The sequence below is a fragment of the Protomyctophum bolini genome, assembly GCF_963924005.1.
Source record: "Protomyctophum bolini genome assembly, chromosome: 15".
Lineage (NCBI taxonomy): Eukaryota > Metazoa > Chordata > Actinopteri > Myctophiformes > Myctophidae > Protomyctophum > Protomyctophum bolini.
In genome coordinates, this window is record NC_137876.1 from 12,676,929 (window position 1) to 12,700,696 (window position 23,768).

General features: G+C 43.1%; 1 protein-coding gene across 1 annotated transcript in view; it reads right to left on the bottom strand.

The window, feature by feature from the left end:
• Positions 1-23,768, bottom strand: part of LOC308329721 (ryanodine receptor 3) — a gene marked incomplete at its 5' end in the record, with an annotated part of 233,978 nt that overhangs the window by 183,576 nt on the left and 26,634 nt on the right. Inside the window, 5 exons of the mRNA XM_080784219.1 lie at positions 3,364-3,476; positions 4,147-4,225; positions 5,055-5,129; positions 13,900-14,004; positions 23,185-23,304. Of these exons, the coding sequence (XP_080640345.1) occupies positions 3,364-3,476; positions 4,147-4,225; positions 5,055-5,129; positions 13,900-14,004; positions 23,185-23,304 (492 nt within the window). The remainder of the gene's footprint in view (positions 1-3,363; positions 3,477-4,146; positions 4,226-5,054; positions 5,130-13,899; positions 14,005-23,184; positions 23,305-23,768) is intronic.

The window sequence follows — 23,768 nt, forward strand, 5'->3', positions numbered from 1 at the left end:
CAAAATATCGTTGCTGTCCGACAGACACGTCGTATCTCCATTCAGAATGGAGCTAGAATGCCCTAAAGGCGACACTACACTGCAGGAACCTCAGTTGGTGCATTCAGAGTTTTTAAACCTGAAACTGATTGTACTGACGCACTGTGTTCTGCTTCAATGTCACAAAGCGTCTACTCTACAGTGATTTCTTTCAGGGACGGGGCGACACCAGACTCTGTCTGGATGTAATGTAATGATGTAATGTAATGATGTGGTAGAGCTCTGAAGGACTGGTGAAACTATACCCGAGGTATCCCAGTACCGCACTGCCACTGATCTTTGATTGCCAGCATTTGAGTTACCCTGGCATGGCCAGACTAATATATAACTGCATACACAATGCACTTTTGAGTTATTTGTACTGCAAATAATGTACTTTTACTCCACTACATTTATTTGAAAACTTTACTTAATAGTTACTTTGTAGCATCGCGGTATAGGTAGTATCGCGTAGCCAACTATTCCACAATCTCTGTATGCTATATAGAGTCTGGAACTGCACCTCCCGAAATCAGAGTAAGGAAGCTGCCATTTCCTTGCGTGACTGTAAAGACGAAACGGAAGTGGGGAGGAGGCTTCACTTCCGCTTTATCGCTTACTCATGAGCTACCGTGCTCCAGACTGTATGACGGAAACATTTGAAAATTGCGAGAGACAACAGTCTGGAAACGCGAGACTACGGTATAGGTGACAGCAGGGAGCAGGCTTCGAGAAAACCGTGGTGGCAGTGAGGCAATAGTGGTTACCGTGGACCCCCACAGGGGCTGTGACCCAAAACACGCTGTCGCAGACTAAACGTGTCACCGGGGTAACACATGTCCCAGTGCTGAAATGTGCCGACGGGCCTCTGGCCAACGTAGCGAGAATGGAACTTAGAAAACTGCAACGTTGACGGCATAGCGGAGCTACAGGGCAAAGCTAAGTCAGAGGTTAGAATAGATCATCATGTCCCCTAAAACGAAAGGTCACAGGTTTCGTCTATAAAATGCAGACACTGTGCCCTCGAGCAAGACGCAGGAAAAGATGATGGAAAGGTGCCTGCATTGCTGTCGCGGTTGAATTACGAGCATCAGCCAGATTGCAAAACATGTATTGCAAAATGTGGTGGAAGCTGGATAAATTGGTGAAAGTGTCTATTGATGCAATTATGATAGCATATACTGTCATAAGTACCGGGGGGTTAAGGAATAATGGGAGTGGTAATGAAAACAAATGGAAAGGGCTTCCGCAGAGATGCAGTGAAAGTGGCAGGGGGATATCGACTTCAAGGACTGAAAGAAAAAACTAGATCTGTTGGAAACCTCCACTCTCGGGACTCTGCCAATGAAGACCGATTTCTGCTAAGTGTAATTGACTGGATTCTCACAGTCATCTAGAAAGTGAATGTTGTAGATTTTTCTTTATTTAATGTTGTTTTACTCCGGGCTGGTTTAACCCATTCTGACCGGGCACCCATTTTGGTGTTGGCATCATGTTATGCTTTAGCTATTGAAAAATAGCAGATCTACAAGCTCATATCGCGCCACCGAGTGGCGCGATACGAGCTTGTAGGTCTGCTATTTTTGAAAAATTCGAAGAACGACTGACATTTTTAGAATCTGATCTCAGGTCAGAATGGGTTAATCAGACCAGCGTGTGTCCCGTGGAAACCTCGTATGAATCTGATCTCAGGTCAGAATGGGTTAACTACTTTAACAACTTTATACGCCATACTGTAGAATAGCATCACTCAGCTTTTCCACACATAATGAATGCCCAGAGAGGGATGCCATCCATACCGCATTGGCACAATCCATTCACAGGTTGCCGTTAATAGGATTATGTTTTAGATGTCACATTTCTTTACATGTTCTCCTTAGTCATTGAAATACAGAAGACTTCGCTCATGAATCAGTCTTTTCTCCAGGGACTATATATTTTCAAATCAGTCCACAGTACTGATAAAAAAAAATGCATTAAAATGCAATGACATAACTTTGACAACAAATAAAGACTCTGTAAAGCTCACTGTGATGGATTACCTCATCTCATCTCAAGCAACTTTACCGTCTCTGGGATTTGTTTGTACTATACAGAGCCTCTCTAGTCACACTATGGTATGCTTTAGTTAAATAAATGCTCTGCAGTAATTTACTGTATATGGTGAGTTGTAGTCAATGTGCCAAACATGCCAGACCACCACCATGGTCCTTTAGCCAATTTCAACCTGCAGTCCATATGTTGGGCTGCCTTGTAGGCGAAAATGTTTCATTACTGTACTGTATGTGTCACCTCAGTGCGAGGTAGTATGGGCCCCGAATCAAAATTCAGAATTCAAAATTACCCCAAGATAGCACGTCAGAGTCCTTGTTAGCTAAATCAAACAGTTTTTAATTCACCTTGTGTCCCGAAGTAGCAAAAATGGTGTTTTAACAAAACACAGCAAAACTATATACATGGCTGAATAGGTCAGCCCTCCTGGTCTACAGCCCTACATCGACTGAACCACAGTGGCAGGTCCCCCTTCTTATATATAGGCTAGGCCCCTCCCACTGGACCATACCAACCCTAATTGATTCCACAATTATAACAGCCCCATGTCCAGAGACAATACTTTAACACTTGTATAATTCACATTTAAATTATTACACATAACCCACATATTTATAATGAGAGTTCTCTCTCTCTGTGTGTGTGTGTGTGTGTGTGCACACACACACACACACACACACACACACACACACACACACACACACACACACACACACACACACACACAAAACACTGATGGCATGTCCCCTACCCAAACCCACAGTTGGTAGGTGCAGCTCCCTACAATGGAGCCACCAATCAGTAATCAAGCAAGCACCACACAATATACAAAAATCAAATTAACAAATATCACTCTGCAACACAAATAATACCTCAAACTTTAACCCCGTGTTGAATTCAGTCTCGGTGGCAGGCTGAACTGCCACAGTATGTATATTTTCTTTGCTTTTTTTCCCCTTAAATTATTCCAAAATTCCAAAAGATAAACAAAAATGTTAAACAATAGCCAAAAAAAGCAGATATGTAAGCTCAGCTGATGTCTCGTATGACGAGACATCGTCATACGATGACGGGCCTTGTGTAGGCCTTAAGTTGTTAAGGCAAGCAGTCTGGAGATAATCTGAAATTCTGTCACATCAGGGGAAGCAGGGCTGATGTTTACCTATTCAAGTCGTTGTATGATGCATAGACAGACACGCACGCATGCATGCATGCATGCACGCACACACGCACACATACACGCACGCACACACACAGAATTCAAAAAGGTACAAATGGAAGACAGATACTCACGAGGTATCGCTCCGAGGAAACGCTGACGAGGATGAGGTCATCACCGATGCGCACCTTCTCTCCTTCTGACCTCTGTTTGGAGGCCGGGTGGATGGTCCACCAGCACGCCTCACCTACGCGCACGCAAGGACGCACGCACGCACGCACACACGAACACACAGATGCACAATTCTTACTGCATACTTTGAAGCAAACAGAGCCAGCTATTATTATGAGCTCCTATGTAATTACTGGGGAGACGGACTGCATCGAATTTACTTTGAAATGACGACACCCACACCCAACACAAACACATTGTTGGGAGACAAATGCTAATAAATACTTGGAAACACCATAGCAACAGGCAGAAGTCATACTGAAGGGGCCGCTTATCTGTATCTTGCAGTTATGACATGGATAACGATGCAAATGAGAGCTGCAGCTCGACGGTGGGGGGACAAATAAATCAACAACGAAGTGATTTGGAGACAGAAATACCTCTATCTACAGTATGTCTGCACTGCACTGGAAATATCAACACATTAAGACGTGAAGTCGAAATTCAAAATATGTCTTTTTTGGGGACCGGGGCATATCGGGAACAAAAATGGCGGCCACCATACGATACAGGTCACCCAATGAACTGCAGTGGAATGGATGAGGTGTCTAGGTCTCTATATCTCAACTGCAGCTGAACACAAAGAAAAGAAAACAGGAAAGAGGGTGAAAGACAAAGAGAGAAAAGAGAGGTGGGGGGGAGAGAGAGAGAGAGAGACACATGTAGAGGGACAGATGAAAGCGTACCTGTTGAGTCCTCCTGGAGGCCCACATCAAACGATAGCTTGTCCGTCTGTGACCTTGATGTCTTCAAACAGGTCAGATACTGTGGCCCGCACACGCACACATCAAACGCACGCACATCAAACATTAGACATTTTTCAATTTACAGTACCAGTGTTGGGGAGCAGCACGGTTATTAGCCTTTGCCCAATTCATGCTCCATTGCACGACAGCCGTACGTCGAGCACAACAAAGAAAGATGGCTGGTCTACAAGCTTGTGGCGCGTTGCGGGTCGTGCGACGCATTGCAAGCTCGTAGGTCGGCTATTTTCGGAAGCGCGATGCTGTTTTTCGGTGAAGTATACGAATGGAGATTTAGGCCACAGCATGGAGGACAACTACCACTACTGGATGGGGCTGTCACGGTTCCACAATTTAAGTTGACGATTAATTGTAGCACAAATAATTGCGATTAGCAATTTAATTGTGTTTTTGGCGTTGGAAATTGGACCATTTAATATGAACAGAAATTACATTTCCGTTTGCCTTTTAGGCTTCAGAATAAAAAAAGTTCAGATATGACAAATAACTCAAAACTATGAAGAAATTACTGGCATTTTTAAATACATTTTATACTTTATACTAAATAGCGGAAATAGCTCATCCACAAGCTTACAATGCGCCATTATGTTATGCGTTGTAAGCTCCGTTTTTCAACGACGATTATGACAAAATAATTGTGATTATCTCAACTAATTGCGATGAGACAAATATTATGTAATAATTGTGACACCCTACTACTGGAGTTACAGTGAAAGTGTAGATTAATTTAAAAAAAATGATGCAGTAAGGCTCATGCTCTGTGTATCAGACTTCAAGACAATCAAATGAAAGTGAGAGAAGCTTGTGTCGTTGGAGCGTCACTCTCTCACCATAGAGCTGAAGGAATGGCGCAGGAGGATGGCGTGTCCATACAGTAGGGTCCTGTGTCCACCTCCATGTGCTGCCTATCACACACACACACACACACACACACACACACACACACACACACACACAGTTACGGCACATCAAAAGCCAAGGCGGTCTCGTCTCCACCGACGTCGACAAAAAAAAAAGTTTGATCACCAAGTCATTTTATGCTTGGTTGCATTCTAAAAATAGCAGATTCACAAGCGAGAAATCAGGCATTACGATGCCTTCAAGACCTGCGAACATACATTTTAGTCGACAAAACCAACTGCAGATTCAGGCGACTAAAATCTTTAGTCTTTACGACTAAAGCTAGACTAACACAAACATTCCTGTATATATATATATATATATATATATATATATATATATATATAGTTTTATAAAAATAACAATAACAATTTTATAACAATACAATAATTCTGTTCTGTTTGTGTATTTACTATTTATCTATTATGAAGATGGTTCTTACTGGCGTTTCACTGTTTTCTCTGTGATAGAGTTCTCAAATTCTACCCAAACCCGACCGTACCCAACCCGACTTTTTAGGGCTGGGTTGGGCCTAAAATGTATTCTAATTAGTCGGGCTGGGCCCCGGGCGGACCAGTTAGGGCCCAGTTAGGGCCTGGGCCTTAATGTTCAGGCCGATTGAGGACTCTACACTGGACCCTGTGAACCCACCGACGATGACCGCCCGACACATCCCAGATCTCTGCGAGTCTGTCCGCAAGCTCACCTCCTGTCCCACGGCGAACACATGCGGTCTGAACGCAAGGCTAATCAATACTTCATCGAATGACTGTGTAATGCAAAAAAAGCTTTTTTCTTTTCTTTTCCAATTGCAAATCTGTCACTCTTTTCTTGTACCACACGGTCATTTAACCCATTAAGACCCGGACAATTCTAAAAATTAACCTACCTACTATTAACCTAAAAAATAACTTTTTTAACATATGGACTGCAGGTTGAAATTGGCTAAAGGACCATGGTGGTGGTCTGGCATGTTTGGCACATTGACTACAACTCACCATATACAGTAAATTACTGCAGAGCATTTATTTAACTAAAGCATACCATAATGTTCAAAAATAGCAGTTGTGCTGTGTGCTTGTATACAGTATCTGCATTTTCTTTTGTAATAGCCCATCTGAAACGACTTGGATGCTTTCCCGGTTTTAATGGGTTTATGAACTATATAGCCCTGTTGGTCGTAAGTGAGTGACAGGGGGAGACATCTTGCTCCTGTGTCTATGAATGGACACAATGCGTGGTCATAATCATCATAATCCTCAGCATCACAGCCTCTCCAAGGAGAAACTCGGAATGTGGGTTAATGATATGCAATCCACTCTAGGACTGGTAAAGTAATATTCGATTTTCGAATATTCCTCGAATATGGTTGTGTGTGGTATGTTTATTTGAAAGGGACAATACAAAAAACAATGTATCAAGTTTTAATATATAATAATACTAATAATACAACAATACTATTTGAATATATTCAATAAATCGGGCCATTTTTTTAAGACCAATTTAACAGCCCAGATCCACTGGAACCCTCCTAAAGATCTTTCCATTCAGACGGGGAGCGAGTGACGCAGGCGTTGTCGCCTGGATTAGCGACCCGTCTGCTCCAGGTCATGAGGGGCGCCGGGACGTGTATCCGGGTGATAACACACCCACGCAATCGCCCCTCAACTTCTTCTTGCGTAAAAAAAGAAAATACAAAATAAAACACACGCCTCTCGTTGAAAATGAGAGTGTCGCTCTCTCCTCGTCTGAAAGGACCTTTCTTTATGCTGCTGCGCGGACATTAGTGAGGACCGATGTAGGGAAGAAGATGCAAGCAGGGGCAGAAATGATACCACTCACTACTGGTATAGGGATGCAAACGGGGAGAACAAGAGCGCTTTGATACTCTTGAGTTGTGGGCGGGTTGGCTTGGGTCGGTGGTGGGTTTGGTTGGATTGTTGTTGTTGTTGGTGCCGTTCAGTGGTGGAAAGTAACATACATGTACTCAAGTGCCGTACTTACTGTAAGTAAAATGTTGAGGTACTTTTTCTTTACTGAAGTACTTCCAATTTCCAATGCTTTTACTTCTACTCCACCATATCTCAAAGACAAATATTGTACTTTTACTCCACTATAATTATTAAAAAACTTGTGTTACTTTGTAGATTGTGATTATTATTACAAAAACACATTAACCAATTATTTAAACTTTGGCTATTAACAAACACTTTTTCCCGGGTACATTTTGAATTCCGGACTTTCACTTGTTAACGGAGCATTGTACTTAAGTAAGAAATGCGAGTACTTTTTCCACCACTGGTGCCGTTGCCCGACAGACCAACGCAGCGCCATTACTCACCTTCCTTATGAGCTTCTAGGATGCGGTAAGAAGATAAGAAAGATTGACGTTACTTATCTGAACCTCTCTCTCTCTCTCTGATGACCTCCAGGGTACATAGCAATATATCCTTAAGTGTTATCCGTATATATGCATTTGTAACTCAGGAGTATACAAATGTGACCAAATGGAGCCTTGCGGCCCCTTTTGGTTATAGTTGTAAATGTTAAATGAATGAAGGTTTATTACACATATTAGTATGTACTGTATATTTTTATTTGACATTATACCACAGGTATTTTCAAGGAAGCAATCTGATTGGTTGAAATAGCTCTCTACCCGTGCTTCAAACGAGCATCAACATGTGGGCAGTCCCCAGCAGGCAGTGCTACTACCTAAGCTAGGTGTTTACACGGGACATTTTCGGTCGTAGTGGCTACATTTGTCATTAAAAAAAGTATATGATGCTTTTTATCGAATGTCTTAGTTTTAAGGGTAACTGTGGAATAATCACGATATTACACTTGAGCAGCAGGCGTGCCATTAATGACGGTAAAGCACACCCTCTCACATAAAATTGCTCAATTGTATTTAAAGGCTGAGCCCATTATTCCATGTAGCGCTGAGTAAAACACATTATATTGATATTGTGACAAAACACTAGATATTGACACTGGGATTTTGGATATCATATTCATAACATCGTAATATTGCATAATGTGTGTGTTCCTAGCCTCGGTCGCAGGCTTACTTATCTGCGAAAAGAAAAGCCTGATCAAAAATGTAAGGCAGAGAAGCTATCGGCGCATGTATCCTCCGGAACAGCCGTCAAATCCCCCGGATACGATATTTTCCCGACCAATCACAACACTTGTTTCATTCACGGAGAATGTAAACTGATTTGTAAAGCATCAACGTAATTCCTTTGGGCAATACTTCCGCTAAAACCCCGCAACTTCCGCTGATAGTCTTTTCAGCGTAGGTCTTGCCCAGGGTGTTGTGTTCCTGGTTTTAAAGGCTGCATTACAGTTAAATATTCACTATGTAACTTTCCTCTTCTACCCCGGATTTGAACCTGGTTTCCTGCACAAGTGCCGACACTTTTGCCATTGAGCTAATAGAGCCTTGCCTGCTTGCTCAGGGTAAATTGAACCGATCCAGATCCTGTGTACAGGTGAGACCTGACCTTTGACACAATCTAAATGTCTCAATAGAAGAGCAACCACCCCCCTTGCATAAGTGATATTGCATTAACATACTCATACAGTACAGAACAGACTGCCACATAAAATAAGCCCTTTCTGGCCCACAGTGTGGAGCTTTGAAAAGAGATTGCGTTGCATAACACTGCATTGTGTTCTTTTCTTATGCACGGAGGCTTCAAGGCAAGAGACGCTTGCAATTTCAATCTTGCAATGGACCCCTGTTTCCTTTTGTGTTACAACAATAGCCGTCCAGTGTGATTTGATGCACTTTGTGCTCAGCAGACAGTGCAGAGGCTGATTGCTGCAGGCTGAGGCACACCAATCTGCAGTCACACAGAACAGGTCACTGTAGCAGTGTCTGTCCATTCCGTCAACTAAGGCCAAACCACAATGCAACTCCTTGCAACCAAATGGTTGCGAGTAGTTGCATGCAACCATAGTCCCCAATGGCATTTTGTATGTGTTTTTATGTGGCGCCCTTAACCAAGGCAAGAATCCCTTACAGCAACAACTCCCGAGCATCCCATTACGATAATGTTTATAAACCATAATCTTCACACAGAGTTAGATTTGGATACTGAGCGAAATGGGATCTGGTATCACTTTACCTGTAGCCCTTAGCATGTTATCTGTCTTGGATGGTTCTCTCTCTTTTCACCCCATGGTCTCTCTCTCTATCCCCCCCCCCCCCCCCCCCCCCCTCTGGCTGAAACCTGAAAGCCCCTGATTTGTTCCAGCCAGCATCTATTGATAAGCCCATCTGTTCAAAGGAATATTGATCACAGAGCTTCGGGCCGAGACATAGTCAACCTCCATTTATCCTTTAACAGCGCTTCCTCCTGTGACATCTCAGGCGCGGACGAGGGAAGCAGGAAGCAGGTATTGTAAACAGATAAACGTGAGAGAAGTCACACGGTTAAAATGGCTCCTCCATGACATTAAACCGGCCTCTTCAGAGCCACGACAGAGGGCTCCTTGTCAGGGACGACATGTTGAAGCTACGACTCACAAGAAATATAAATAGACGATCCTGAGGTCATGGACAAGGGCCAGCCAAGTGTTCATAAACAGAGGCGTTCCCACTCTGAATGCTGTCCTCAGTAATTTAATGTTCAGCTTCAGGACGAGGTTAAAATTGTATTGTTTGTTGTTATGGACCTTGGAGTCTGAAATAAAGATTGATTGATCAACGCATTAAGACCTGAGGCAGATTCCACAAAGGCCTTCTAAATCTCTAGTTATCAAGCTTTATTTGTGGCAAGGATCCTCCAAATGTTACAAAAATAGCAGATATACAAGCTTGAATATCTGCTATTTTTTTAACAGCCAACGCTAAAATCTAAAATGACACAGACGCTTCAGATGCTTCAATGGGTCAACCCTATATACTGTAGGCTACTATATACGACAGATAGTGAAAATAGGTGAGCTACAAGCTCACAATGCATCACAATTGTGAGTTTGTAGCTGACTATGCAGATTATGCTGACTTATATTTTTTACATTATGAGACCACTTACCCCAAAATATAAACGGCACAGTAAATGCAGTCAACATACATTCTGTGTTCAATTGTGATATTATCAAATCAGGCACATTATACAACAGGTAGTTCCGACGAAGCAATCCGATTGGTTGAAATAGCCATCTGCCCGCGCTTCAAACGAGCATGGCAGCACACCTAATCAAACTAAGGATCAGCTGTGCTGATCAGACAGAGCCTGGCAGAGCAGACTTGCAGAAAACTGTTATTTTTAGAGAGAGAGAAATTTGACTTTGTCCCGCAATATGAATACATTTGGATATGTTTAATTGTGATGGTAAAACTGTTGTATAATCGCAATATTACACTTGAGGGTGTGCGGCGTGCGTTACCGTGATTATTGGCACGCCAAAGAAAGCACCCTCTCGTGTAATATTGTTTCAGTCTACATTTCCCTGCACGTGCGTGCGTGTAAATTCTGTCTGGCCATAAACTGTTGATACAAATGAATGACCAGAGGTGAGGGTTAGTCATGGTTATGACATTTTACTGGACCATTGTCATTCAAATAATTGCTACCAAAACACTCCAAGGCACTCGATCTCCAGAAATCCAAGTTTTTATGCTTTTTGGCGACACCATTTCTTGGCAAACCTTGGCTTATTGAATTTGCCAAGAAATGGTATATAAAGCTTACATTATGCTAAGACATTTACAACGTTAAGCTTTGCATTAAGTAGATTGAAGCATTTAATGATTTTGTTCTTTTTTTTTCTCCCCCATGTGGGGTTATGTTCCAAAAAATGGTGCTGATGCAAGAGTTGTGTGAATGGACAAGCGTTTAAAAATGTCTTCTTCAGCCTTAATTTATAGCGTTTGATATCTTGAGCAACCCGCCTGCCTCTGCAGCTTCCCATAATCCCTTGCCAGCGAGCGCGTGTACTGTGCAGTCTCCACAGCGTCGGCAGAACCAATGGGCTTGATTTGATTTAGTTAGTGGTGGACCACTAAGTACATTTGCATAAGTATTTACACTTTACCTGAGTATTTCCAATTTCCAATACTTTTACTTACTTTACCTCCACTACATCTCGGATCCAAATATTGTACTTTTACTAAACTTTAGTTAATAGTTACTTTGTAGATTATTATTACCAAACATACATTAATTTGAAAATAGCCGATCTACAAGCTCACAATGCATTGCGACGCAACACATTGTGAACTTGCAGATCTGCTACTTTCAAAAGATGTTTATACATTTGAAAACTTAAAACGGGACATTCTGCACAATGAGTACTTTTGGCACTTTAAGTACATTTTGATGCCAATACTTTTGCACGTTTACTGAAGTACATTTCTAGTTCCGGACTAACAGAGCATTTCTCTATATTGCAGTATACTTTTTACTCGTATTAAAAAAAACAAGTGAGCCCTTTTGGCACCACTGTGATTCAGTCCTCCCGCCGCAGCTGGAGTCCAGTGTGGCCACAACGACGACTGACGAGTCCATTTATCTGACGAGTCACGTCTATGAAGAAGAGACTCCACGGCTCCAGGATTGATGGAAACTCTCACGGCGTCATTAGCAGTTTGGCATGAAAGGGGAAGAAGAGTACTGGGCCGATGCTGAAAAGACTGTCAGCGCTGGGACGCCACGGAGCTTTTTTGGACTAAATCATGCTTAGAAAATGATATGGTTCGTAAATAACACCCCTGATCTCTATTAATGTCTGAGACTTCAGCACGGAGTAACCCTAAGCCTCCCTTATACTGATCTATTTGCGTCGTCTCCCATGCATCCAGCTGTTGTGAACGAAAACGGCATGGCGTGACAAACGAGCGCTTTATCTGTATAAAGCGTTGCACGACCCAGCAGTAAAAAAACAAATGATGGCGCAGCCGCCACATCCATCTGTATCCCCCCCTTAGGACACGTCTAACGCTAATCTGACGCTAATCCAAGTGTCGGCGAGAGAGGGGGGCAGCCGCTGTGTGTACAGTATATGTGCGGGACCCTTAATGAAAAGTCTGCACTGATCTCCATTCGTCTCCATTTGTCAGCTCGGTGAGCGCTCGGTCTGTTCACTCGGCCCGCACAGTAAATCCATAACACCATCCATTGCTCTTTTCAACAACATAAGCTCCGGTCTTTGCATAATGTGGCTTTTCGTTTGTGTCTGTGCAAACTCTTACCGGTAAACCCTGGAACAAGAGATGGTTGGAGTGAGCATTCTGGGTTATACTCAGTGAAATTCGGCGTTAATTCAACTCTAAAAGCGCAAAAATGGACCGTAAGGGTTCATTTTTATACACTACTGTGTGTAGTAGAGTAGAGGCCTATTGGAGAAGGCGAGTGCCACTGTGAGCGACTACTGTATACGTCTACAGCTGTTGCCATGCATTCTTAAGGTCGGGAGGAGAATGGCAATGAATGGCAGACATACCCTTCCGTCCGGGAGACGTGTCTAACATGAGGAAATTGGAAAAATGGAAATCGTTTGACAGAAAATAGAACAAGAATTAGACGTCCACAGCTTATGGGAAAGCAAACTACACACTTGCAATATAATGTAGACAATTAAAACAGACCTAATAGAGCGGAGATTAGCGGTTGAATGAGAAAACCCCGCTGCTCGGAAAATCCATCCCAATGTTTGTCATTAGACACGCTGCATTTGTCAATAATACACTTCTGTCATCCTATTACTTAAATGGGCGACAACTGCAAAGAGAAGTCTAACGGGCACACCACCACTGCATGGGGAAGTGCCTCATCGCGCGCTGAGCTCCCGCTTTGCTTTCACAACATCCTAGTGATATTTCTGGAGAGGGAAATGATGGGGCCGGCCTATAAAGTTCACCTCGAAGCCTCGATCGAACGTCCAAAGGAGGGGGGGGGGGGGGTGGGTGCACTTAAGAAAAGCTGCATTAATGCCTGGTTATTCCCGACGTTAATATTCATGAGGTTCCGGACCTCGCTGTGGCTAATAGACCAGGAGCCATATAATAATGGGCCTAATTCAGTCATGAATCTCTTCACAGGTGACTAAACAAGTGTAAGCGTTCATGTCAACTGGCCACCTGTGCCCATAAACAGTTGTACAGCCCTCCTATCTTTGGCCCTGCACATCTCCAATGAATAGGATGGCGTATACACTATAGGCTCGGGCAGAAACCTTGTATGTCCAAAGCCAGTAGTGGAAAGTAACTAAGTACATTTACTAAAGTACTGTACTTCAATGTATTTTGTATTTTACTTGAGTATTTCCAATATTTGTACTTTTACTCTACTACTATGTATGCATTGTGAGCTTGTAGATCTGCTATTTTCAAAAGATTTGTGTACAGTTGAAAACTTGAAATGGGACATTCTGCAATAATGAGTGCTTTGACTTTGGGTACTTTAAAGCCCTTGTGCTCGGTCGGAGCTGTGGTGGGATGGAAATGGAGTTATGTCATTTTTCACCTCTACCACTCGTTCTTGGATATAATAACAGATATTAAGGTTAAGAAAACTGTAGGTAGACCATTGTGAGACACTCTTCTACGACCTAGTGGGGCATTAGTTTATTGAAGAAGAAAAAAAAGCATACAAAGTTTAAATAATGGAGATGCAAGGTTTCTGCCCGATAGCGACAATATGTCATACTACAGTATGAAGAGTGCAAGCTCTGTCTCATTCTTACAGTCTCCACTGAGTCTCTTTGCTTTGTAGTGAGTGTGAGTGCGTGCGTGAAGATATGTGTGTTTTCACTTTCACTTACCCCTTCACTGTTCTGCCCGCTCTTAGCCAGCATCTCCTGCAGAGCTCTCACTGACAGAGACTGTTCCAGCACAAAGTTACAGATGCACAGGTCTGGAGGTACAAACTGAAAACAAAAGAAGGAATACAGTCATTTAGAATTGAGATACAGAAGGATTTAGATCACGAATCAACATATACCATATATACAGTACTGTAAGTGTAAGTGTTTTATCATATTAGTTTACATTTGGCTAATACAGTCTGTTCACAGACAACCAGCTTGGGTGTAGTTCAGTGTTAAGGGAGTAGGGAATGGGGCGTGACCCCGTTTTCTGCCCCACGAAGGGAGGGGCTGGAAGCGTCATACCAAAGCCTACGCGGGTTGTGCAAGGATGCGCTGTGATTGGCCAGTCGCTGTGATTGACAGCCTACACCTAACCTAAACCTAGCCTCAGTAAAACTATACCTAAACCTAACCCTAAATATCCTGTGTACTGTCTTCTAAATTGCTCTCAATTAGAGGCAGGGCAATAGCATAAACACAAAGCCATTTATATTCAAAATCAGACCATGATCTGAAGGTCTGAGGTTGACACTAATGGGTTTGATGGGGGTAGGTAATGGGTGTAGGTAAACCTACGTAATCACACTTTAAGCATTAACCTCCAGTAACCTTACCTCAGAGGTAACTAGATTAAGCCAGACTAAATCTAAATAAGATTTAGAAATGTTTAGTGTTTCTAGTAAGACTAAATCATCATAATTGCCCAGACTCTTCTTCAACAAAAAAAAACTATACCTAAAAAACTATACCTAAACATGCCCCTCTGTCGCGGCCTAACATTATAGGTCTCGTGGGGTGGAAAACTGTGTCACGCCCAGAAGTATAAGAGTTGTTCTGTGTGCATACTTGAGCCGATTGTGTTTGTACAGTATAGATATAGATGCTCCTCAAGCCAGATGGGCTGCAGTGGAAACCTTACTTGAAACGTACCTATATGATGGACAAGTAATGTACTTAACACCTGCGCAACCAGATGCGTTTCCTTGTTGGAAATGTGCTCTGTGATTGATTGTACACATGGGATGTATTGGCCTTTGGCAGGCAGCTGGCGTCTATCACCTCTTCCCGGTACTTCTAAGCCGCGGCCACTCAGTATACCAGACCGCACCGGTCTGGTATAGCTGCTTATTTAGGCTTGTTTCCTAAATGTTGTTTAAACATTTTCCAAAAATAACATGTCAAAGACCCCCGTATATTTGTCCACACGGACCCTGTCACACCCCTGTCTGAGGCTAGGGTATAGTATGAACAAACGGATGGCAAGGCTACGCAGTTGGGCAGAGTTTTGGCAAGATTTATTAACCCAAGTGACATACAAGTGATAACAACAAAGGAGACCAAACGTCTCCTCAGAGACAGCTCGTTCCCCGACCAACACCAGCAGAGTGAGCAGACAGACTGACTTGGATATTCAGTCTCTGAGCTTTATACCCCCCATGGCCCCTCCCACTAGACTGGACCAACTGAATAGGTGTCAACATGATCCACAACATGTCAACTCTGCTTGGTTTGGCCCAAAACACATTCATATATACATATATTCACATTCACATTTCCGTTGAGCTTGTAGCTCTTCTATTTGAAAGTCTTTTTAGTTAACCCATTCTGACCTGAGATCAGATTCATACGAGGTTTCCACTGGAAATACACACTGGTCTGATGAACCCATTCTGACCTGAGATCAGATTCTAAAAATGTCAGTCGTTCTTCGATTTTTCAAAAATAGCAGACCTACAAGCTCGTAGCGCGCCACTCGGTGGCGCGCTATGAGCTTGTAGATCTGCTATTTTTCAATAGATAAAGCATAACATGATGCTAACACCAAAATGGGTGCCCGGTCAGAATGGGTTAACAGTGCGCGCTTACTGAAAGGTATGTACACTAGCAGCAAACAGTGACAGGGTGGGGTCACACTGTCACAGACCCCCATCTGAAAAACGTTTTGTGCCAAGGACCCCCATACCAGATTTGTTATTATTATTGTTTTTTAATATAAATATAAAATTACATTTTAAATAGATCTACAAGTGGCTATTTTCATGATGAGACTCGTTGAGAGCTTGTAGATCGCCTATTTTCAAACAGCTGATGAATACAAGTTGAAGCGCAAAACCCATATAAAATATATATTTAATCGACCCATGAAAATGGGTACATGACCCAAAAATTTGTCCCGACTGATTGCAGGACATAATGAGGTGTACAGCAGGCGAGGATGGAGACACACAGCTGGAAAGGGACACAAGATAAATGATCCCGACAGAAAGCCCCTGCCCTGCCCTCCTTACATACACTGCTTCTCTCTACTTGTCCTCAAAATGGTTCGTTCTCACAGCGAGGAAGACTAGCCTCGATTCACAACTTTAGACGACCTAGTTCTGGGTTAAAGTTACATTATGCCTGAGATCAGCAGGATTTGTGATGAATGCTGTATCCAGGCCAGGGGAGCCTAGAACTTATAGATGTATAATCTAGAACTCATATTTATATCTAGAACTCATATTTATATCTAAAACTTAGATTAATATCTAGAACTCAGATTAAAAATTGTTCAGCTAGCCGATCTATAGATATGTTGTGAGCTTGTAAATCGGCTAACTTTTCTAAACTGTTTTCAAAATAGTGACAAAAATAGGGCCCTAAACTTCTTTGCCTTTTTTTTTTTTTTTACTATTTTTAAATGCAGGTGCACTAAACTATAGGCGATCTACATCGACACGTTGTGGGCTTGTAGATTGACTATTTTAACTATTTGAGGTTTTTCAAAATAGTAAAAAATGGCGAATACGTTTAGGGATAATGGGTAAGCCCTAAGACCCAGGAGCAACAGAAGAGCAGCTCCTGTCAATAACTACTCTGCGTGCAGCAGCAGCCAGCCAAGCAGACAGACAGACAGCCAACCAAGCAGACAGACAGACAGCCAGCCAGCCAAGCAGACAGACAGGCAGCCAGCCAAGCAGACAGACAGACAGGCTAAATGTTTTCTACTGCCGTGTGGGTCCAATCAATAATTGCCAAGTGGGACAGTCACTTTGAAAAACAGAATGAGAGCGAGAGGATGTAGAATTGTTCTTCATGAATAGCCAATAATATTTAATGAAGAGAAAAGGGCGCTTGGTGAGAACCACTAATATTAAGTTAGGAAGTATTCGGGCAAAAAAGTCGTCAGCCGAGCGAGTCGCCATGCCGCTTCAGTGCCATTTGAGTTAGATTAAAGTCATCATGCACTTGGCGCACAATGACCCCTATTTTGCTTCTTGCCTCCTCCTGGCACCTTTCCCTTCCATATCTTGTGTACTGTCTTTAATATTGTTTTTTACAATTTGTGCAAAATAAATGTCTATAGCCTATTTAGAAACAGGGTTTGCGATGCTTAATCGTATCCATAAATGAAAATGACAAGTCAAAAAACAAAAACATATTTTAGACGTGAGAGAAGAGGGGGGATGGTGCCCCCCACACAGCGTGTCTTGAGTGTACAGGGTTTGATGAGGTCAGATAAACATATGGAATGTCAGAACAGGTCAGCTCCATTAGCCCGGAGGTCTTTCAGGTCGACTGGCAACGGCAGCGAAACAGCTCTACTTTACATGATGCTGCATTTTGTTTTATGGAGGCCTTTTATGGAGGAGGAACATAGCTCCTCACCGGGGCATGTTTATGTTTCCAACTCTCTGGGGAGGAGGTCACAGAAGGGTTTCATGCTGATTACCCCAAGGAGTTGACCTCTTAATGTGCTCCTTAAAATCGGAGGAACCTCCTCAACGTTTACTATTGGGCAATGTTTGTAAAACAGGCAACTAAAATCATGAAGCCCTGTCTGTCTGTCTGTCTGTCTGTCTGTCTGTCTGTCTGTCTGTCTGTGAGCGATGGACAGGCATACAGTGAGTGTGAATTCTTCAGTGTGTTCATAACGTCCAGCCACCAGCGCATAGTGGAGGAAGTACCCAGAACTTTTTTTCTTTTTTTTTTTTCTCAAGTGGCAATACCACGGTTAAATGCTTCGTTCCACCACCGTTAAGTACAGTACTTGAGTAAAGGTACTCGGTAACTTTCCACCACTGCCAGTGGAGGAGAGGAGTGCCTGAGCATACATCACAATCAACTCAGCTACTCATGGACTGATTGATGTTGCCATGTCCTCCGTCCCCCCGTCACGTTTCAGCCTCCCCTCGTCTCTAGCTCACTGAGAAATGCACGGGTGCATCCCAGGCAAATCCTCCCATCCCACTCCTATGAATTACCATTTTAGTTGTAGCTCAATGTTTTGGTATCTCTCTCTCTCTCTCTCTCTCTCTCTCTCTCTCTCGTTGATGCCCGCGGGGGTGAGGGGGGGAGGGGGGCAACTCCTTCTCATATACAGACGAAACGGTAGTCAATGAAGACAAAGTGTCAGACAGGAAGAGCATCCATCATGCCTGTCAGGTGGAATTACCATCCCAGGGTTTTGGTGGAAGGGAGGGAGGAAGGATCCTCCTCATCAGCAGCCTCCCACTGAGAGGATACCTGTATGTGTTGATTTTTATTTTCTCCTTTTAGTCATATATTCTATTGGGGGAAAAGAAAAGTGGACTAAAACTACAGTTGATTTAGTTGACAAGCGTGTATTTTGGCGGGTCCTTGATGGCGGCGTCATAATGCCAGATTCATACACTTGGTTGCATGCTTACAAGCTGTGTGAGCTTGTAGATCTATTATTTTTAGAGTGAACCAAACATAGAATGACTTATCTTTTGGTTAATATAATAATAATGGATTGCATTTTAGAGCGCTTTTCTATGCACTACGTGCTTACTCAAAGTGCTTTACAATGGTTCATTCATTCATACATTGGAAGGTGAAGCGGTGAACAGTCAACGCCAGTGTCCTCACTTCCCACATTCACACACCAATGGTGGCAACCACTGAAGGCAATGTAGGGTTCAGTGTCTTGCCTAAGGACATACAGTATACAGTAGACAGGAGGAGCTGGGATTCCAACCGATCATTGGTGGACGACCTGCTCTACCTCCTGAGCCACAGTTATACAGTTACATATACAGTTATAATCAGTAACACCGGCTCTCTTCTCCACTAGTTCCTCCCTCACAATTTAGTCTAGTTTTCATTTGTTGATGAAATTGTCAGTATATTAGTTTTAGTCATCACAGCTTAGTTTTTATTTTGTTTATATTTTGTTTGTGTCAGTGAAAAAAAGTAGTGGGCGTACATTTCTCGTAAGCCGTTCAGTGCACACAGCCACTCAGACTTCCATCCTATACAGTACATTCAAATTGCCTTAATGGTGGGCGTCTCAAACGTAGCATGGCCAAATATGGAGAGGTGGCCATCACAAACATCACAAACATCACAATTCTGTGTGACTCTCTGTGTTGACTTGTCTTGTGTTGTTGTGTTTAGGACTAACCTTTATTGTCAGATCATAAAAAAAAGTTTAAAACAAACTAGATAAAGTGCCCCTCGGGGCACAGGTCTCCACCAGGGCAGGGCAGGTTTTGGCCTCCTGGTGGCGCTATAATAGGCCAATGTGAAAAGGGTCCCATTTCTTCTTACGCCTTGGATGGCAATTAGATGATTTGAGGCATTTTGTTCCAAAAATGTGTTTTGCAAAAATCCAACTGTTGGTGGCACTATAAGATTAAAACTTATGAAAAGGGTGGGATATATTCCTCAGCCTATAGGAAAGTCTGTGAAAGATTTCACGTAAATTGCACGAGTGCGTTCATGATTTGAGGCTTTTTGTTAAAAACGGGCCAATCCTGCACACTTTGAAAGCCAATGTTAGCCAATTAGGATGGAATATGAAATAGCGGACAGATCCGTCTTGAACACATGACTATAGAGATAGTGTCCACCAGGCCTTTGGCCTGGTGGAGACAAAATGGAATAGACAAGAAATAAACAAGAATAGAAGGGGAAAGGTGCATGAAATAATTGCTAGTTTATGAGTCATATGATGTATGTCTAACAAGAGCATTGATATTAAAATACAATTCAGTTTAAACAATGGCATGATGTGTGTGTGTGTGTGTGTGTGTGTGTGTGTGTGTGCATGCCATGCTTGCTGCAGTGAAATTAATCTCAGGCAGTACTAATGGATTATGATTAAAAGCGCAGTCAATGTGGAAAAAGCCAATTAGACCTGGCTGTCAACAGGCTCTGCAACAGTGGGAGACAATAATGGCGCGCTAGTGAAGGCGAACAGCGACACGGAAAGCTTACTACAGCCATTTCCAACAGGCAATCGTCGAACGCCCGTCGACGCTTGTGTTGAAAAGGTCGAGGATGAGAGGATAAAAGGGTCATCCTCGTGCCTCATAATGTGCTCACGCTACGCCTTAAGACGCGCCAGAGCCGTTAATTGCAAAGGCAAATAATTAAGAGTCGTCCCATCCGTCATCATTAAGGTGGTGCACTTTGTTGCATGAGCGAGCGAACGCGTCAGCACCGACACGGCGGCCCGCGTCCAGCTGCAATTTCAACGGTGAGCCAATTACAGCCAACAACAGCACAAAGTGTTTATGAAACCATCCATCATAAGAGACCGCCACGGGTGTAATCATTTCTGGGAATTACCTTCCGACGGCGAGCCCGCAGAGACGAGCGGCCGTCACTGAGGGTGGTAGATAGTCTGTTGGTCTGTTGTTCCACCTGTCCGTTTGGTGATGCTTAACCCATTCTGACCTGAGATCAGATTCATACGAGGTTTCCACGGGACACACACTGGTCTGATTAACCCATTCTGACCTGAGATCAGATTCTAAAAATGTCAGTCGTTCTTCGAATTTTTCAAAAATAGCAGACCTACAAGCTCGTATCGCGCCACTCGGTGGCGCGATATTAGCTTGTAGATCTGCTATTTTTCAATAGCTAAAGCATAACATGATGCCAACACCAAAATGGGTGCCCGGTCAGAATGGGTTAACAAGCAAAGACTGGTGCAGAGGTTGTTGGACTACCACATGGCTCGCTCCATGGATCTCAGACTGGTGCAGAGGTTGGTGGACTACCACATGGCTCGCTCCATGGATCTCAGACTGGTGCAGAGGTTGTTGGACTACCACATGGCTCGCTCCATGGATCTCAGACTGGTGCAGAGGTTGTTGGACTACCACATGGCTCGCTCCATGGATCTCAGACTGGTGCAGAGGTTGGTGGACTACCACATGGCTCGCTCCATGGATCTCAGACTGGTGCAGAGGTTGTTGGACTACCACATGGCTCGCTCCATGGATCTCAGACTGGTGCAGAGGTTGTTGGACTACCACATGGCTCGCTCCATGGATCTCATGTCCCAGTATCGTGAGCTTTGTGATTACCCAATACTATAGTCACGTTAAAAAATTGTCTCGCATTGCCAGACGATCAGAGATCGCCGCTTATAATTATGTCTGGGGAACTCCAAATGCAAGGTTGCTAGAACAGCGGCGACAACTGCCGCTGACCAACGTCTTTTACTGTAAAAACCACCAGCCACGTTGTGACCTTGTAGATCGTCTATGGCCCAGCCATATACGTAGCACCACGACTGGATAGTATAGTGAGTTCAGTTAGTATAGTGAGAATCCGTCACAATCACGTGAAAACGCAAGTAAGCAAAGAAAAAAGAAGGTTGCAAACAAAATGGGACACGTATGGCAAACAATACAACAAAGATAGGAAGAAGGAAAAGGATCTGAAAGACAAGATATGTTCAACGACTACAGAACAGATGCTGTAAGTCAGAGATCACTCTTGTCCTTTTCAGCGTCTTCACACAATGCCTGTCAGTACATCACATCACAGTACACAATGCCAATGTTTCCTGCAGCCCTCAAAAGAGCCTTCTCTCACAGCCTTTATTACGTGCACCACATAATGATATTTTTTACTTGCAATGACATAAAATTGCACGGTGAAGGAACATATACGGTGTGGGAAACTGAAAAGTTTGACTTTTGAGTTACAAATGTATAGAAATGATGATGAAGAGGACTTGTTCTCCTGCTTAATTTTGTAATTCAAACAAGTCTCCAAGACACATTGGATGTGTTTGCCAGATGTCCTTGAATATCACCTAATAGTATTTGAGTATTTGAGTGCAGAGGGACTTAGGGTTATAACAAGGAATATAAAAGGCAAAAAATACATTTGTGTTTTTTTACCCTTGCAAACAGTACTAGTCTGATGTCTCTGCTCATTATTTTGTCCTGGCTCAAAGTATGGTTGAATTAGGTAAAATAACTCCCTAATATTATCTAAAAGGGCAACCTTGTTATGGTCGTATATTCATAATATACGGCAATAACAAGGTCGGGCTTGTTTTGGAATTGTTTATTTAATGTATTCTTTTTTGGATATTGACGGGTTTCTGAACTGCCCACAGCCCTCCTATGAGACACAGACCGAGTAGAAAATAATTGTGCCATATATGAAGATAGGTTGAAAAGTGGTGAAGTGGTCCTTTAAGTACTGTACTTGAGTAAAAAACTGCCATCAGTTAATGTTTTATTTGCCGATAACGATATATTCTTTATTTTGATTTACTGAGAATAAGGTTAGAAATAGGTTTAGGGTTAGGCATAGTTTTACTGGGGTTACGTTTAGGAATAGGGTTAGGTTTTGGTCAAGGTTAGGAATAAGGTTAGGTTTAACCGTTTAAGCATAATTTACTGAAGTTACTTTAGGAATACCAGGCTGAGCAGTTCCACCGGCTGTACGCCCGGCGCGAGTTGGTAAAAGGACGACTTCGTCGGTATTCGATTTCGGCCATTTGAAAATAGCCGATCTACAAGGATCTGCTATTTTCAAAAGATACATTTGAAAACTTTAAATGGGACATTCTGCATTATTAGTAGCCTACTTTTACCTTGGGTACTTTAAGTACATTTTAATGCCAATACCTTGCACTTTTACTCAATGGCATTTTGAATTCCGGACTTTTACTTGTAATGGGAGCATTTCTAAATTGCAGTATTGCTACGTTTACTTAACCCATTTTGGGCGGGAACCCCTTTTGGTGTTAGCATTATGTTATGCTTTAGCTATTGAAAAATAGCAGATCTACAAGCTCATAGCGCGCCACCGAGTGGCGCGCTACGAGCTTGTAGGTCTGCTATTTTTGAAAAATCGAAGAACCACTGAATACATAGCTTTTTCAGAAAACTGTCAGGATGCAGAAGACATTTTTTAGAATCCAAAATGGGTTTAAGCAAAACCAACGGAGTCCTGTCTCCACCTCTGGTCATTGTGTGAGCCTACCTTGGCCTCCGACGTGGGCTCCAGGTAGCACAGGCGGTTGCCCAGGCCCTCGGCGGTCAGGCAGAACTTGCGGTTCTCCTTCTGGATACAGGCCACGCACTGAAGCACCACTTCGTCATCCTGTCAGGGCAAAACGGAGGAACATCAGTCTTTATCTCATCTCTCCATCTCACTCACTGTGTGTGGGTTGTTTGTGCCATGATGTGCGTTTGTGCATGTGTGCGTGCGTGCGTGTGTGTGCGAGTATGGCACAGAGGGAACACCCCGACACTCCCACACACAAGACTATCCCAACCCTATAGCGCAGTCAGTGGTTCTCAAAGTTATTTTATTTCCAGGACTCTCATTTTGATAAGCATTGGGCCACAAACCCCCATTTGATACTATTCTTATATCTCTGGGACCTAATGAGGAGTTAAGGGCCATAACTCCACAAGGACCCCTGAGGGTCCCCAGACCCCACTATGACAGCCTGCGTCTGCCCTTGTGTGCCTATTCTGGGGCAAAAAAATAAAAAAATAAACTTTGTGAGCTTCTAGATCGGCTATTCTAAGAGATTGAGCAGTCAGTAATAGTCATAGTAA